At 39.4% G+C, this 18764-nt stretch overlaps 1 protein-coding gene across 11 annotated transcripts in view; it reads right to left on the bottom strand.

Moving 5' to 3' along the window:
* Nucleotides 1-778: 778 nt before the first annotated feature.
* Nucleotides 779-18764, bottom strand: part of LOC136431416 (transcription factor COE3-like) — a 93074-nt gene continuing 75088 nt past the window's right edge. For 10 of the 11 annotated variants that reach the window (XM_066422783.1, XM_066422784.1, XM_066422781.1 and 7 more), the window contains 6 exons: nt 18330-18418; nt 13201-13411; nt 8577-8639; nt 7948-8130; nt 7223-7454; nt 779-3479 (listed from right to left, as the gene is read on the bottom strand). In XM_066422783.1, coding sequence (XP_066278880.1) covers nt 7225-7454; nt 7948-8130; nt 8577-8639; nt 13201-13411; nt 18330-18418 — 776 coding nt within the window. In that variant the 3' untranslated portion in view covers nt 779-3479; nt 7223-7224. The remainder of the gene's footprint in view (nt 3480-7222; nt 7455-7947; nt 8131-8576; nt 8640-13200; nt 13412-18329; nt 18419-18764) is intronic. The other variant, XM_066422788.1, reaches the window with a different exon arrangement.

The raw sequence follows: 18764 nt of genomic DNA, 5'->3' as shown, positions 1-18764 counted from the left end.
ACTAGGGACTACATGGGTCTGAACAAAGTAGAAAATGGCCCATTTGTGCAAAGCAAAAAATTCTGTTTATCCATAAGCATAAATCCAAGTTGGATAGTTGTTGTATATTTCGATATTACCTTGTAACATAAGGTTACAAATTTTCTTCGTTATAGGACCAATTCATGAAAACTACGCACTTCACATTTTGTTAGGCTGAGTTTGTAGGTGAGTGTCAGTTTTCAAGCCTATGTCTTTCAGGAACAGTATAAGAGGACAATAAAAGGCTCAACTAACCATTCACTTTTAAAATTGCTCAGTTCTTTATTGCACCCCAATGGTTGCATGATGTTGAAATGGTTGAGGAAAAGACACTTTCTTCTAACTTGAATGAACTTTCCAATGATTTGTCAGAAAAATGGGATTTTGAATAATTTACCAGCAAATTGGTGAGCTTGCATTATGATCACATTATCTGACTGTAGATCAAGGTAATATTTACCAAGTTGGCATGGTGGGAATATGAACCCCCATCCAGAAATACAATCTTACACTAATTACAGAATTGCTATTATTATTAACTACATGTGCTACTAAAACTGATGACTAAAACTAATGCTTTTATATGACTGGTAAAAGCCAGCAAAGGCCTTCTACAATTTTAATCAAATTAAATTTTGTTTAGCCAGAGGAAATTTTCCAGAACATCAGAGATATTTGGAAATCCCTTACTTCTAGCATTTTCTTCCAACTGTGTCTGTATTAAACATTCACAGCAAAAATCACTAGGACAGTCAGATTTCACAAAACATGGACTTATTATTTCCAACTTGAGTTTCAGGAGCCATATTGAACAGAGAACTGTCATCACTTTACATCATTTCACTTGGTTATAAGTCCGACGGACTCGTCGGAGGCTCTCATCATCACACGTCTTACAAGAATCAAAAAGTAGAGTATAAAACTGCACGACACCATAGCTTTAAACACACAGTGATACACGAGTTGAACAAACACAAGGATGTGGCAATTTACAAGCAACAATCAGGGTGAGATATACATGGTTACTGTTATTAGTGACATTTGGGTCTGGGGTCTGTTGTCCTGACTCTTAAAACGGTGGAGCTAAACCATGAAACTAACAGTACAACACTCCTGTACTGTTTTCATAAGTCATCACCATTTGGTAATGAAAGTTTCCTAAAATAGTTGGTCACTATCGAATCAGCTAAGAGATGAAATTTATTTACTTTATGACATGAAAAGTCAACACAAGAGCCCCGCAAACTCATGGTACAGAGGTGTAAACAACAACAACAACAGGTTGTAGTCTCGATATTTGCAAATGTTGGCCAAATTCTAGGGAGTTGAAAAATCCATGTGTTCTGTGTCAAAAAATTCACTTTGTTTTGGCACTCTACCTGACACAACTCGAAAACAGTTAATAAAGATCAATAAACATTAACCAGCAAATGCTGAAAAATCTGGAATTCCATGATTGTTCAAAAAACATACTTCTAATATCACTATACCTGTCCATGGCCTATACAGATGTATGCATGATGCACCACGACAGTGATTGTTCAACAAAAGCAACAATATTGGACCTTGTCTGCTTGAATGTGTGTAACATTACCATTCTAGAAGTTGCACCAAAACTATCTAGTCTTAAGCATCTGACAATCTAAACTGGACACATGTCATCAAAAACAGTTAATGCTGGGTTATTTCCACAGCCTTCTTAAGTAGAGGCAGCATCAACTGCTGTAGATGTGAACCAAGTGTTTCACTTAGTCTACAACCTGATTCAATTTAAAAGACAACAAATGTTTAACCCTGCAACACTACGTTAACCAGAAAACTACCTCCGAATATTGCACGAAGAGGCCTGCATTTCACAAGGTGTTTTTGGATTATGGCTTGTGATAAAAAGATGACTGTGTGTCAACATTTAAAAAGTTACAAGTAAAATACCTGTACAATCTTAACTTAAACATGTACAAAAATAAAACATTTCTTTCATGTAAAATGCAAAATGTGAGAGATATTGGTAATGTAGCAATCATAAAAGATCAATTACAATGGTATTACTGATTGCCATGAACACAACAAAAGCTGTAACATAAATACCTTAATATACAATAAATATTACACATATTTGTTTTTGAATGCTTACTGTGACATGTTTGAGTATACTGCTGTCTGGGAGAGACATGACAACTACAGTTCCAACAGCATAAGACACCGACTAAATAATGTAGAGTTAGTAGAGCTACAGTACAACAGCTGTAATTGTAGATACAATGAACAACATTTAAAAACAGTTACCCTTTCATGAAACATAGCTAGTCGTTGCTACATCTACCGTATATATATATATATATAGAGAGAGAGAGAGAGAGAGAGAGTGCAAAGGCAAAATATTAGTCCTGTGCCAAAAGGCTATATTACATGGTTACAAATGTAGTAAAGTACACAAAGGTGCAAATATCTAAATATACAAGTCTGCTCTTGTCTACATGGCTATACTGGGGCTTAAGTTTTTCACACACAGATATTTAAACTCACTTCTAACAAGAGTTCATTGAAATGTCGACTGGACTGAGCAAAAGAATGGTTTTGTCTTTGCGGCAATTTTCCCTCCTATACTATTGCTATATAACACTACTAAATACTAAAGTCATCCAATGTCCAATAAGTAACTTTTTTATTATCTAATTCTAGCTTCATAAATCAGGAATTAACAAGTCAACAACAACAAAAATCCTTACCAAGTGCACCATAATGAGTGATAATATCGAGATGGAATGATACCGAAATTCAGAATATGAGAAGCTTTGGGAATGACAATATGTAGAGATTTCTTTTTGGAATGATATGGCTTCCATATGAAATATGAGGTATTCATGCCTTCAATGGACGGTTTTTCATAAGGGACTGACATAAAATCTAAATGACACTGAAGAGATACACAACTAAAGTGTACAAATAGTAGCAACTTTGTCTGTACACTAAATTGTCTCCATTCTCTTGGTGTTCCCTGGAGCTGCCCACCATTTCTGAACATCCTTACCCAACTTACATGTCCCAATCTGTTTTTCCTGCTCAGTAAGTACAGTACTACCTAACTCACTGTTTTTTCACCCCAAACAAAATTCAAACAACAGAAATAAAGTTTTTTCGGATGCTCCAGAGGTGTGAAGCATTTAAGTGTGTTTTTGAAAACAGTGAGCTTTTTTGGTTGGAAGATATTTGGTAATACAACCCTGTCCTGGTTGGGTGAAAGTTGACCAGCAATTCTTGAGTTGGGTTAAGAGTCTATTGTAGTGTGACTTCTGTCCGTGTAAATCGGTACTATGAGTGACCATCTTCATAGCTGCTTTTGGAGAATCACACAAGAGAGTGCTGTCTCTATGGTAAGATGAAGGGGGAATGTGTACAGTCCAAGTGAATGGCTTATAGATGCTGCAAACCCTCGTCTTCTCATAGTGCCAGGCCTGCTGTGGAGTGAAGTGAAGCATCGTTTAGTCAGTAACTTGGTCTTCATTTACATGGTTATAAATTTCAGACAAGTCTTAGGCAGTACATCGTAAATACACAAATGTCTTGCAATGTTGAATGTTAATGAAGTACATTGTTCTCCAAACACTGATTTTTAATTCTAACTTAAAGTAGTGTTCAATAAAATCATGTACATGTAAAACAACCTAAATGCACTACTTGCCTTTGGTTGCAACATCACACTCAAATATCACTTGTCTCTTTTGCAGACTTTACAGGTTGGGCTTTTTTTGTGGCTTTAAGTGTGCTTTTTTCTGATTGCATATCAGTCCTGAACCTGGTTTCTTGTATTAAAAGCCACTTTGTTGTAAGGCTACTTACAAGACACAGCTACGAAAGTAGCTTACAAGGAACCAGGTACTAACAGGGGGGAAAAAGCACATTATAAGCAAAAAAAGTCAGACCTGTACAGCCTGCTAAAGCCGGCATCACAAATCAAGTGTAGGCCGGCTGATATATTTCAAAATCGCCCAAGCGTCGACCATATTTTCGCTGAAAATCTGCCATCACATATTGGACAGGGCTCAGGCGACGCCTGTCAAACACTAATAATTAGAATTTCCCAAAGAGATGGTACCCTCTCTTTGACATGTTGAAGTCAAACTCGACTAATTAACCTGGTAAAAAGTCAATATTTGGATCATCTTTGATTTCTGAGTTGTGGGAAATATTTAGGCCATGAGTGGAGTGGACGGGCACAATGAAAATATTATAATTATAAACAGGAATTTTCTGATAGAACAATTCAAATGCTACCACACAGGAGCCACAAAGTCAACAGACTGGTCAGCTTAACGTAAATACTACGATTTCCACCAAACGAAAATGTCTTTTATCATAAAGTTAGGCAGCATTCTTTGACAAGTAAACACAATAGTCTTTATCATCTTATATTTTGACACTAGCCCGAAGTACGCCCAATTTTTTCTTAAGTCAGGCGAGACACTGACGACGGTCATCCGATTATTGTAGGAAGCCTGATTGAAGCTTGTGCGAAGCCGAAGTGTTCAGGCCACCTCCGACCTATAAAAAACAGGTCTAAAATCGCGGGATTGCCGCCCGAGTATTGGCAGAGTGTTGGTCATTGCTTGGGGGAGCTACGGGCAACCTGTAGATGAACCCACTTGGAGCTCGCCGTGCTCAATTCTAGAATTGTGACGGGGGCTTATGTACTCCAATACACCTATCTATATCAGGTACAACACATCATATTCTGGTACCAAAATCTCACGGTCATGTCACCCTTAACAACAACAACAACTAACTTGCAGTGCATTGTAACTTGAAATGCAAAAACAGATTGTAACATAAATTAAATCTGCTTGTATTTGATACAAAAAACAACAGCCTGCAGTGACGCACAGCTGGCGAGTAGCTGAGACAAGCAACTACAGACCAGGTCTTCAACATAAAACATTTAAAAAATCCTGAACTATGACTTTCAGGGCTTGAAGCTTCTTGTCAAAAACACTGAGGGAAGATTTAATATTATATGTTGGTTGAAATGGGCAAAAAAATATCATATTCTGCAGCAAGCAAATGAGCCAAAGTTGTCACTAATAGTTAATTTGAGAAGTTGCCTTAAAGTTTGGGTGGGCAGAAGAATTGTTTACACAACATTACATGGTCCCATATTGAAAAGTCCTTCCCAAAAGATGGCAGAAGGCAACTATATCAATTATATTTTTTTTCTTATCTGTAAATGTTAAAAATGTGTCATCCGATACCCTTACATTTGACAGGACCGTTCAGTAGATAATGTAGAAAGCAGGGAACAAACATTTTCTTTGGCAGGCCACAGGAGGGAATTGCAGGTATGCCAGCTGGCAGAAGAGCCTGAGCTCCCCAAGCTGCCTGTCAAACTCTGCTGCCCAGCCCCATGCATGCTACTCACGCAAATCAATACCCCTCATCTCTATAAGAATCCAGGGTCAAAGTTCGGCAAGCTCCAGTAAATAAGACAGGGTGTTTTCAAAGTGCCGCCTGCATGATTGGTTTTACAAACCTGCTCAGAATTTCATATTTCTGCCTTATTAAGGCGGTCAGGATAATGCCACCTGACAGAGTCGTGAATTTCCATGGGAGAATGTTCTCGCTGAAGCTGCCATTTGGCAGATGAGTGAAATGAGCTGTTACCTGCATGTTGGAGCTTGAGTAGGAAGTGGGCTGAGCCAGCCGGTCTCTGGGGTCTCATATTTCTGCCTTATTGGCCTCCTGTGCACAATTTTTCTAATATATCATCCCTAATGATATTGCGTTATGGCCACAATGGGTAGGGAATGTTATCAACAATAGCTCTTCTTAAAACATCATTGGCCAGGCCAGCCCATCTCGAGTGCGGTTCACTCACTCCTCGACAAACGTCCATTAATTGCTCCATTGAAGGAACACAATTGGGGAGATAGTGGAATTATTCCACCTCGTGTTGTGTCGGGCGCCCCATTACAGATCAAGTGGATATTTGTACTCTATTGGAGATGCCCTCGTCTCCAACTTTCATTTCCCATCTTGTCTCTCATCATCAAGGTAATCAGCGCAAGATCAAAATTCTTCATCAGCTTACATGTAGATGAGAGAGATTGATCACCGATAAACCCCCTTCCATCTGCTTTGACTGTCTCAAATCGATCCCCGCTATTTTTAGGTTAGTCCGGGGTTGTATTACTGTGGCAAAAGTGCCAAAATGTGACGGGCTAAAAACTCACAGATTACTTAATTTTCTCAAGTAAGGACTTAAGGAAAAATAATTGATTGCTGTAAGAAAGCATAATGACATACCAAGTCTTCCCTTCCTTGTTCAACAACAGGTTAATGATGGTACTTAGCCCTGTTCTGTTGAAGTAATGGTGGCTATTGGGACGCTGTGATTGTATCTAATGGATGGGTGAAGATGAACTGATCATGCTTCAAAGGCTCCCAGTTTGTGTTTGATAAGATGAGGTAACAGCGGGGGAAACGGTTGTTGATCTGTCTCTAAGAGACGAACATGTTAGTCCAATGGATATTCCAGGGACACACAGTGTCAGTGAGAAACGTATTGTAATTTTGACTGTCCAGAACATTCCCTGAACTACCCACACTTGATCTAAATCTGCTGCACCAGATAATCGGGCAGCTTTAGCTGCCAGATGGGCAATTCTGGTTAATTTCATTATGGATACTTTATAAACAGGAAAAAAACAAACACAGAAACAAGTGGCCACAGGTCTCTAGTTTTATCAGCTTGTTTGTTAAGAATAATTACCTAACTGTTATTTCAATTAATTTGGTCATCATGTGTTTGAGTAATGTATTCAATGAGTAGGTACATTATATAACCTCCTTGATTATAGTCTATGCATATTGTTACTTGGTCAAAAGTGAGAGCTTGTTGTGAATACTGTTGATGAAGACTTGTATAGCTTCCCTTTTGTATCTGGTAATGCACCCAGAAGGGACATAAAAAGGTTCTGTGTTCAAGGCGGTGCCGCAAGTACAAGTAACAAGAAGGGCTACCAACCCCTCTCTGTAAAAATATACCCTGCTACTGAGGCAGCAACCTGCTACCCTATGTGCCACAAGGCACTACAAGGTTCTGAATGATCAAACACTTAATCAAGAAAAGTCTGATCTACTGTGTGTCACTGCAGGCATACACATCCACAAACAAGTTAAAAATGGTAAATGAAGAAGGAGTGCTCACTTTTAGCAGACGGCTGACGGGATGGTCGGAGTCCACCCTCCTTGCAAGCCAGTTCCATTTGAACTTGCTCCAGCAGGGGATGGACTGGATTGGGGACGGACAACGGGTGCAAACGCACTTTTCTGTTTGACAGCCGAGATCATGTTGGCTGGCGAGAAAGAGAAAATCCCTGGCGTACTTGCATTTGTGGCCAGACTGCTTGGGGTAGGGGGCATCGTGGGTGAAGAGGGAACTATGGCAGAAGGGGGAACAAAGAAAATGGAAGAGGCATAAGTAGCTGTAAAGCAAATGGGAGTTATTATGCTGAACGAATAATAAAGAAAAGCAAAAAGAAAGTAAAATTGCAAAGCTACACTCTATCTTTTAAGTGGCATGCATTGCTTTTTGGTGATAAGCATTTACAAACAGACAAAAATGACCCACGTGATGCCCCATCTTTTACCCCTGTACTTATCATAGTTACAAGGAATACATATACATATATACATACATATATGTATATATATATATATAAATAGATAGAGAAAGAGAGAGAGGGAGAGAGAGAGAGAGAGAGAGAGAGAGAGAGAGAGAGAGAGAGAGAGAGAGAGAGAGAGAGAGAGAGAGAGAGAGAGAGAGAGAGAGGAGACAAAATTTTCAGAATAAGAAATGGATTGTTGCACACTTGGGACCTGCAAGACTTGCAAACTGGGAAAGGTCAGAGGTCACACGTAGGGGATACTTACTGGTGGAGCCGTTGAGAAACCCTGGAGAGGACGGGACGGGCATGTTGGACAGATTGCCGTTGCTTCCGTAACCGTTAAGGCCGGACACCGATGTAGAGTATGAGCTGATACTGCCGTTGGTACTGTGCGGCGTGCTGGCGCCATAACCACGGGGAGAGACACTGTTACTCTGCCTGGAGTAGCCTGTTGTATGTGCAAAGACTCATTGTTAAATACTTTTTTTCTACTACCTACCTAATCAAATAGTACTAATACTAATACCCCCTACTACTACTATTAAACAAGGTTAGCTTAGCCCACGCAAACTAAAATCAGCGCGAACTAAAATACTTTTACAGTATTGTGTCAAACCAAGATGTTTGGGCAACATAATTTTCATGTTTCTAACAATATCTAACTATTAACCACATAAGACTTTTATAGTTTCAAAACACATGTCATTGTATTTCCTTTGTGACACAAAAACTCAGTTACCTCAAGTCCTGAATTTTCCAAAATACCAAGATTACAAACAAACTTAAGCTCCCTGAATCATTGTTCAAGATGTTTGGGCTTTATGAGTTTTCTATTTTCAACAAAAACAACAACATAGCTCATGATCAACACTTTGAAAATGAAACATCACTTGCCATGGTTTGTCTGCTCTGCACAATCCTCTTTCAGACCAGAGTAAGTAAAGACTGGAACAAAACCTGCAGTACAAAGACAAAAAAGCCTCTGTGAGTTAACGGTATAAGATAAACTGGTAGCAGCAATTTGGAACCACAAATGCAATTTTCAATGTACTCCAACTTGTTTCCTCTTGATTGTTTTCCATTATCCATTTTATATTCTTAATGTATTCAATGTAATTGTTTTACACTTGTATTCATGTTTTGGATGAGAGGGCTTCCTTTGCACATTCTGCTTTTAGCTCAATAAGTTGAATAAAATAAATTGAAATTCATCACTTGCAATCATACATAAAAGAGGGGTTTTTAACATTGAAACTTCAAATTGAAGCTGGATTTGATAATAGCACCATGTACAATGTAGGCCATTGGAACATCTCTTTGTCTCTGTTGGATGACTAACCATACATTAGTAACAATGACAGGCCTGTATGGCATTAGTCATGTGGCTGATGTTATAACAGCTGGATGGGAAGCATAGAAGCAGGTGGGGCCACTACCAGATTAGATGCCCCTATTGATGAATAAACCAACACAAAATAAGCCAGCTCAATAATGATTTCATTTCTGAACACAAATGTTCGTCGCGAAATGCGAGTTTCATTGTTGTCACAGCACAATGAACCATCTGTTATTTAAACAGTTATTTTCTTCAAATCCTAAAAATTATGTTATTCTAAGGCCACATCAATTTTATTTGTTGCTTCTCAGATTTTTTCAGAAAAAATTGGAGCGACAGGGCGAAATTTTTATTTTTTTTCCAAATAGTCTGGGGTGAAGATAATGGTTTACCGGTACATAACATAAAGAATAAGAGGATTATTCAGCTTTACATGTTATGCAATGAACCCCTTTCTTTGATCTAGTACTATAATTTCAGTAACAAAATTACCTTTGCTATGTAACATATGAATTGATATCGAGAAATAGTTGTAATAAATGAAAAATTATAACTTACAATAACATGTGATCACACTTTTTAGGTATGTGCAGGCTTGGCTATTGAGTTTTACAACTGAACAAATAGTAAAATCGTAAGTAAAAATTTGTGAATGGGAATAGTGACCCCATTTTTTTTCTTCTTCAAAATGGGAAAACAGGAGAGGCTATTCTGAGAAGCAAAAAAAAACTGGTGTGGCCTAAACATATTTTATATAAGGAATTGTATGAAGTAGTTCAATAACATGTTTTTCAACCTTCCTGCCGTAGGCATGTCTCAAAAGTTTTTGACCTCTATTTCCCACATGTGATATACGTCTTTCACACTTTCTCTTGCCCTCTACAACCAAGATGTATCCAAGCCAACTTGCAAATGCAAAGTCTGCTACCCTTTTAGTGATGCAATGGCAATATGCATGTAACTATGATTTGCCTGTAATAAGGGAAATACATGGCCATGTGGCGCTTTATTATGCCATTAAGTCCACTCTTGTTGCAGAGGTATCAGTGAATATTCACATGTTGACCTCCATAAAATGGGTGTCAGCGGCAGGCTAGCGTTCTTGCTGTGCTCTGCCAGGAATGGAATCATAACTCTAACACGCCATGATGATATTACTCAACTTCCTTATCTGCCTTGAAATGACTCAATGTTGTGCATAAAGGCAAATCTCCCGGGATCCCACTTCTGACAGAGGAAATGCATTTTGATTGAAAATGCCTCGGGCCGATTTCCATTTAGCAGCATTTATCGGCAGGAAAGAAAATGGGGTTAAAATGGCCAAATGTTAATAAAAAAAACAGCAAACGTCACTTCACAGGGCTGACTAGCCAGAGAAGTTGCCAGGGGGGGTTTTCAATGTTGACAAAGCTAGTTTTTACATGTTTGAGATAGGGATATCAGCCTTCGCAAAGGGTAGATAATATCATGCTTAATTTTGCAACTTACTGGTTGAATGACGGCAGCCGACTTCAAACAAAATGCCTGCCAATGCAGAAAATAATGGATCTGAAGTAACTCCTTGCACACAGCCCACATAGAAATCAGATAAGGCCCCTATTTTTTTCCAGGGCTCTTTAATCTGGCAGAAACAGGCTTGAAGCAGCCCCTATCCCCACTCAGGGAATTATAGATTAGGCATGGGTGGGTGCTGACATAGAGAAAATGAATTCAATAATTTCTGTTTGTTTTCTTGATAACGTTGAAATAAAGATAGCCCTCTTAGTATCTAAACAATAGCCTTCGTGTGGATTTGAAAAAACAAAACAAAAACAATAGCCTGCAGGTATAATTTGAAAAAAGACATACATGTATGTGACACAACTGAAGATGTGTTAGAGGACAACTGCTGTAATCTTTGTGACATTGAGATTTGTCATCTCAAACCACAAGCTTTGGAAATGCATCTTGAACACCAAAATAAAAATGACAGAAAAAGATGATCTACATGTACTTTTAATATAGCAGATGATTCCTTTTGAATATACAGTTAAATCTGGCCGATCAACCACCTGGTGCAGCCAACCATTCACAAACCAACCTAAACAGTCCTGACAAATTTTACTCTTTTTGTCTGCAGTCTGGAGCAAACCACCCAGTCACCAACCATTTTCATCAGTCCCTTGAGTGGTTGTTGATGTTTGACCCTTTCTCTATATGTATGACAGACAATGTCAAATGAAGAAACAACATCCAGCATTCAAGCTAGTGCTTTTGCTCATGCAATAATCTAGGGCACCCAGATAGATATGTCTGGTCTCATGAAACAGTTGCCATTGTTCATAGCTCATTTGCCTCAATACAGGATTATAAGTCCCAAAGCCTATCATTTTTATCATTGGTTACGTTTTTGCTTTAAAGAATGAAACCAATGTGCTGGATACAATAATGGCAGTGCATTCCTCCTAAAAAGATGTCACACAATTTCAGGCATCTCCCCAAAGAATGGAACAGTGGCGCTGTGCTGTCCTTATGCTATCCCTGCGCCAGTTAGGGTATTTCTTTCAGTATTTCCCTGGGAATTTTGCCTGCAATTTGCTACATTTCAGACATGAGTGGCATGGATTTTTCTGCCGATTTGGCTGTCTGTGAAGTCTTGTGAATTTGGATACTCGTAACATGTTGGTTGATCTTGTAACACATCAGTTGATCTTGCTATGACACTACAAAGGAAACCCGTCATTCTTATTGGTTGAATATCAGAGGCCTCACTAATGTTTTACAACACAATTGTCATGTCAACAACTTTTACTGTCTCTGTTAACATGGAGAACCAAAGCACCCTATTCAGAAAAAAACATTTAGGTGCTAGTAAGCACTCGGACAAAGTCTCAACCTCGTTACAACTACATTATCAGTGGAAGCATGATTTGTTACACATATTAAAAATGACAAGTCTAACTTTGTTTCCTTGCGCTTTTTTTGCAACAGGAGTTTTGAGACCACAAAATCTTTAAAACGACAGAAATACATGCTTGCAATGGCAGTAAATAGTTTGTCCTGCATATGCAGAATAATGAGGGCCAAATGTACGAATTACCATCTTATAATTTTGATTTGTTTGCTTGTTTCATACAGAGACTAAATATTCGTTCGCCACTGAACATGAGCTCCACTAACAGTCGTAGCCTTGCACAGAGCAGGTTTACAATACCTCTTGCCACAGAGCAGGCTTATGATAATCCAAGCAATATCTTGCAATGTCTCAGCTCAGAATGGTTCCAAAACACTCAAACAGAACATGCTGCCTCATTGTAAAGGCATCTGGGAAAACTATAGAGGGAATGCTACCACTAGTCCAATATTGTATGATATAGGCTTAGCACTAACATCCGCTTGATTTGAATAATAATTCTCGTGAAAACATGCTCGACTTGGTCCCTGGGTCCTTGTTGACTGGTTACCAGAAATCAGCAGGAAGATGTGAAGTTGATAACTGGGTTTGACAGGTAATTATAACCTAATAATGTTGCTGATCCAACATCGATATGTTCATCATGATTTGAGCCAGGGGAGATAACAACAAGGTCAGTATCCGAGTCCCCCAACGAGCCTCTTAGAGATACCATCTCCGCCCCATTGAAACGCCTCCTCCACAATATTGATCCGTTCCCTGACAATGGTATTTGGTGTTAGTTGTAAATAGAAGATTATTCTTAGTTTTTATTGACATTCCTGGTGTGATCCTAGAACGGGGGAAAAAGTCTGATCAATTATACCAGCCTTTCCAGTTAGGATAACAATCACCATTTGAACGTAAAGTGTAGATTTAACTATGAAGAGTTTCTAATAAGACCATTATCCCTGATATCATTTCTGCTACATGATAAAAGGTAAGATGTATATACAGATATCCTTACACACAGTCTTCTAAGGAAGAACACTACTTCTGTAACAGCTGCAATGGCCTTCCAACATATTAGTCACACTTTTGGTGGACCACCCTAAAGCAAGAGTATTGGCAAAGCAAGTCAGGTAGACCTGACTTAAAACAGGGAATCCAACTTTAAGATAATAAATTCTCTGGTGGCATGTTTTTGTGTATTGCATCCAACATTTCTTCCAAATTTGGCTCAAATCAGCCCCAAATTAAGGATACAGTTATCAAGTTAACTTCGGAACAAAAAAAGGTATTTTGCTCACCCTGAACTTGGCCGTTTCCGTTGGTAGAGGAGTTGTCGGGCACGCTCACAGCTAACTGGTTACCAAAGGAGTTCATCCCCATCATGCCTCCGGCGCCCACTGAATTGTTGACTGCGGGAGACCTGGGTCCTGTGAGCGCAGGAAGGTTCGGGTTGCGAGGCATACTGTAGATGGCTTCTGCCAAATCTGCTGCACGCTTCAGGATGATTTCCTATATAAGTTTGAGAAACGACAACGATACATTTTCATCCAGTAACGTTATGGGCAATGATGTATTGGCACAGTTCTTAAGAAAATTTCTACCTTTAACACAACATCAACAGATTTAAACAATGCATAAGAAACAAGAGTTCCAAGACCTCATATCTCCATGAACAATTCTATTCATGCAAATGACTTACACATTTGCATAATATATGCTTGGTCATAAACACCTTTATCTAACTTACACATGTTGCAATATTGACTGTCCTATAATTTTCCAATTAAATAAATTATGGCGCTTTTGCATTAATTATTCAAATTAGGAATTTACTTGCATAATTGGTATCTGTTGATGATCTACTTTCCATAAACTACATACGTTACATGTTTTTGACTCTGATAGTGGCAAACACTGCAAATATAGATTTTCCTCATTAGCTATGCAAATTAAGTCCTAATTAACATAATTTGAACTTCATTGTGTACATCTCTGTCTAAGCTACCTGTATACTAAATATCATGGAAATCCATCGTTCCTTTGTTCAGTTATTCTCCTTAGAGTATTTTCACGATAACGCCCCTGCAGTTCCAGAGCAAGCTGCTAGGGGACCCAAACCCACACCACGTCTTCATTACACCACAAGCTATCTGCCGCCAAAAAATCAAGACCACAGCACGTCCAGGTCAAAAGATACAAAAATTGAAGTTCTGCTGCAGTACCAAGGTCACATACCAGGGGGCCCAAAATCGACCTTTAACTTCGGCTTCACAACACCTGCCCACATACCAAATATCATCGTAATCCATCGAGAGGTTCCTGAGTTATGCTGCCTACAGTAGTGCGGAAACACAAACAGACAAACAGACAGACAAACACACACACAGACACACCCAAAACAATATCTCCATTTTTCATGGAGATAATAAGTCAGCAAAAATATTTTTTAACACCTGTCCCATATGTGCCCTGTACTAAAAATAATGAGGAATAAGGCAACCTTCTTTTAGACAGAACACCATAAAGACATCTTTTTTTTTCTCCCATGTTTTCCCCGGTTATAACTTTCTCCGATACCTTCATTGAATGTGTTCAAAAGTCGCAGATTCAAGCCTTCCAACAGCTGCTTCGTGGCCGCCATTAGTTTTGAAAACTCATGCCTGGCTATCATCTCTTGGTCGATTTTCTGTGACACGGCGTGGACAGACGCTGTTATTGGTGAAATCAAATACCTGACATCTCTTTACAATTTTTCCTGCTTGATGCCGATTTTTCCACAGCCACAAACTCACTGGCAAGCACGGCACTCTTTCATTTGGCTGGGGTAGAAATGATCTAAATTGGCATCATCACAAACTTTCGCTGATCTTCTGGAGATACTTGCAAAATTCCAAGCCCTGTCTATAATCTCTACATGCCGATTTTTGTCTGTCAAAGGTGATGAAAAAGGCGGAATTTTTGTCAGTCATGAGTGGCAAAAAAGGGAAATCACAGAATAACGGGCGCTGGCTAGAACACTGCAAACAATAAAAACTACTGCCTGCTATTGCCACTGCAGCTAGTTCCTCCACAAGTCACAGCCAAGCTAGCTCAGGGACTAAGGTGCTAACTCAAGAGGCAAACAGACCATGGATATCGCACACATTCTAGATAGTGATCATTCACTGTTGTTCAAGTTCACCAGCCCTGCCTCCCAGAGGGGTTGCTATGTTCTAATTACGGACCCAAAATGCTGTTTTCTGCTTGAGGCATTGTAAAAATTTCCATCAAATCCCTACGGTGATGTTTAGCTTCAGCAGGTTGCTGTGAATTATGAAAGAAGAATGACAGGGCCCCGGCCGCGATTCTTCATTGTAATAAGAAGGACATGACTGGCTTGGGCCTGCTTCAGCCAAGTTAGGCCATCATCTCCTTAATTTACCACAGGAGATTGGTCGTCAATATTGGTTGATATGCATAGAATATGGCAGCCATATTGGGTTTAATATAACCCATGACCTTCAGGCGGTGCACCGTACGCTGCCGGCTTGCCGGGCCCATTTGTCTTCTACCCTTACAAGTACGTCAATACGCAATGTTCCATTTCTGTAGAGCGCTGGAAGATGGATACTGCCGTGGCTATATGAAGATATATGGGGCCCTGTCACAATCCACGCGATGACAAATGACAGAGGAGGAAAGGGAAGGAAAGCCTGGGCAATTTTTTGCTAGATTAAACGCCGATAAGTACAAGAGCTCAGGGATTACTTCAGTGATTTTGCAACATTTAACCAACATAATCTTATTTGCACTGCTCCTAGCCTTGTTAACATCCCCAAAACATGCGCTATTACAAAGGGCTTAGAGCTGCTAGTGCTAATCGTTCAGAGAGCTAATTTCATGATTTTGAGAGCAAATATTAGACTGGAAATGAAGCCCTAGTGGAATGAATTTGGCCATGCAGGGCCGGACATAATGTCTCTAGTCTATGACAAAATGGGTATTCCTCTCTGAAATAATATGTGTGTATTAGGTCAGCTAGGGCATCACCAGTTTATGGTCCAATTGTAATCTGCTTCCTGAAGCATTAGAACAAGATGGGTGTACCTGAAAAGTATCCATCACAGCATCAAATTACAGCACTGCATAAACTATCCAATCTCTCTGTTGACAACTTTATCTCCCAAACTGGCGTCAGTTGGTCAATGGATCAACTGTTCCGCCCCAAATGAGGCAGGTGGAATGCTCACATATGGCACCAAAATTATTGAAATAATTTTCTTTCTTTCAAAGATATGGGCCATCAAAAAATATTTTCCATTTCGACAATCATTTATTCATAGAAATGGGCCCTCATGGTAGAAACCTATCAAGGTTGGGGTCAGCGTTAGGTCAGGGGTCACCTCGCTTGGTCGTTTGCTGATGGGCATGAGCTGATGCAAAGGAAGCCGCTGTAGCTGACCTGACATTTCTCAGCTTCAAAGGTGGTGTAAGATATGTGAAGTGTATCATTGCTTCGTCACCACTATTGTTCCACTAGCACTCATTCCAGCTAGCTGCGGCCTCTTCCTCAGTCTTTGGTTTAATTTTTCACACCATTTCCCTGCCAGTATGAGAAATGTGATGCTGTCTAATTCCTCACTATCAGCGGCTGACCACAACATGTCAACTGTATCATTGCCCCATCATGGTTACTGACCAATAAGAGGGAATGTGAAAGAGGGGTTATTTTATTATCTCTTGTCGTAGCACTGATTAAAGATCCATGCACATTTCACTTCACAAAGTCATGCACTTTTTTACATGTACCACAACACTTTACTTTCCTTACAACAACGTCATTGATTTGATGTCCCGAATCAAGTAGCCGAATCCTGATGCAGCACTATTTTACATCTTTGCTAACGGTTTGGCGATAACTTGACTTGTATCGCTGTATCCAAGCTGACTACTCTAACCGCTACAAATTTGGTGCACAAATGAGGTTGTAGGAGAGAGAGATGGTTAGATATAATTTGATTGCATTCACGACCATCCTGTCAAAACTTAGCATCCTGGAAACCTAAACAGTTCAGAGTGTACAGACGCCCATGTGTTGTTTTAAGTGGATGGCAGTGTGTGAGTGCAAATCTCCATGAAGATGGTTAAACAGACACAAGGCTTAGCTGTCAGCTCTGTGATCCATGCTCTCCCATTAAGGAAGATGGCCGGGATGTTGGGAGATAATAACATTTATTTTGGTTGCAATTTGAGGGCTGTATTTTTTATTATACCTAAGATCTAATGGCCCTATCCACAGTGCTGAATTCCTGGCTGTTTATACATCCCAATTCCTTCTGGGACCAATTCCGGCAGCATTTCCATCAATGACACAGGATTTGGACTGTTCACGGCCATTAGGGCAAGCTTAACCTATTTTCCAATTGTGCACCATGTCTAGTTATTAAAGTCATTCTGTGTGAAATGACAGTGATAATCAGCCTGTTGGAAACTCAGAATTAAAATCAAAGCCAAACCAAAAAGTGTTTTTTCTACCACTTTTTCACACAATCAGCACCCAAAAGATCTTTTTATTTCACTTCGTCGTGGTGCTTTATCCACCCTTATCCACCTTATACTACTTAACGTCAACAAAGATGGTGAATGCCTGGCTACACATAAAGGAATATTTACGCATTTTACAACCCTGCACCAAGATTAACAGCATTGTTAAAAATAACTAATAGGAGTTGCGACATTTTGTTGTGATTCACACTGGTCATAAAGGTACTTAGGTTTGGCGCCAGTTTATTGTCTTCATCATGAGTCTGGGGAATGGATCCAGTGGTAGGCAGGTGCAATACAGCTTTGTCAGCACTACTGTGAGGCAGGCTTTCTAAATAGATCCACATTCAAGATCATCGTATGCTGTTATTGTACTGCCAGACTGGCTAAAGCAAAAAATCTTTCTGACACAATTCAACTGAACACAGCAGAAAACATAACAACACAACATGACACAATGCTATCTCAGCACTACTGAGGCAGGCTTTCTATATAGCCACTCTCAAGATCAACATATGCTGTTATATTGTATTACCAGACTATCTAAACCATCAAGTCATTCAGACACAATTCAACTGAACACAAGACAAGATACTGCAACACAACACAACAAAACACATCAAATTTGGGAGGACTCTGACCAAGTTCTAGTGTTTTAGATGCACTACAAATATGAATGTCACATAAAAGCTGTGCATCTTGAAAAGTGAAGTGTTTTTTCTGCTAGAAGGCTGTGATTTACGCCTTCTAATGAACACATTTGCAACACTTCACAACAAAGTGAGCTACAATGTCGGATAAAGTTGATTCATATAGGTCCTGGTGCTCATATCTTTGTGAGCATAATTGCTATCACTTCCAAACTGATGAAAATTCATGTACAATAAGGAAATTGACACTATACCTTTGGAAGCCTTTCTGGGTCCCCCGGATGCCTGGGCACCAACTTTGCTAGCCTCTGAAAACCATAGTCTATCGTCGGCTCATTCAGCGCTGTGAAGGAAATAAAAACATAGGAAAAGCCTCAATAAAACAATTCAGGATTTCCATTGCTTCATTTAGCTCCAAAACATATGCTGAAGAAGTTTCAGTACCATGGACAGGAAAGAATATGCCTTTTCTTTGAACAACTTACTTGCTATAGACATGCAATAGACACCAGCTTTCCCCTTGAATGAAGAGGCTCTTTGATATAGAGTAATTCTTGACAGAAAAAAGCTTGATGGTGGCAACAAATCTGATTACTTTCATCCCATTACCAATTGTCTTTGATAATATGGTAAACAGTATGCCAACTTGGATTTTCCTTCTATTTTGGGATTCCATGGATCTTATTACA

This window comes from Branchiostoma lanceolatum, chromosome 3 (assembly GCF_035083965.1).
Source record: "Branchiostoma lanceolatum isolate klBraLanc5 chromosome 3, klBraLanc5.hap2, whole genome shotgun sequence".
NCBI classification, from domain to species: domain Eukaryota; kingdom Metazoa; phylum Chordata; class Leptocardii; order Amphioxiformes; family Branchiostomatidae; genus Branchiostoma; species Branchiostoma lanceolatum.
Note: the sequence above shows the minus strand (reverse complement) of the source record. Positions and strands in the feature narration are given on the sequence as shown.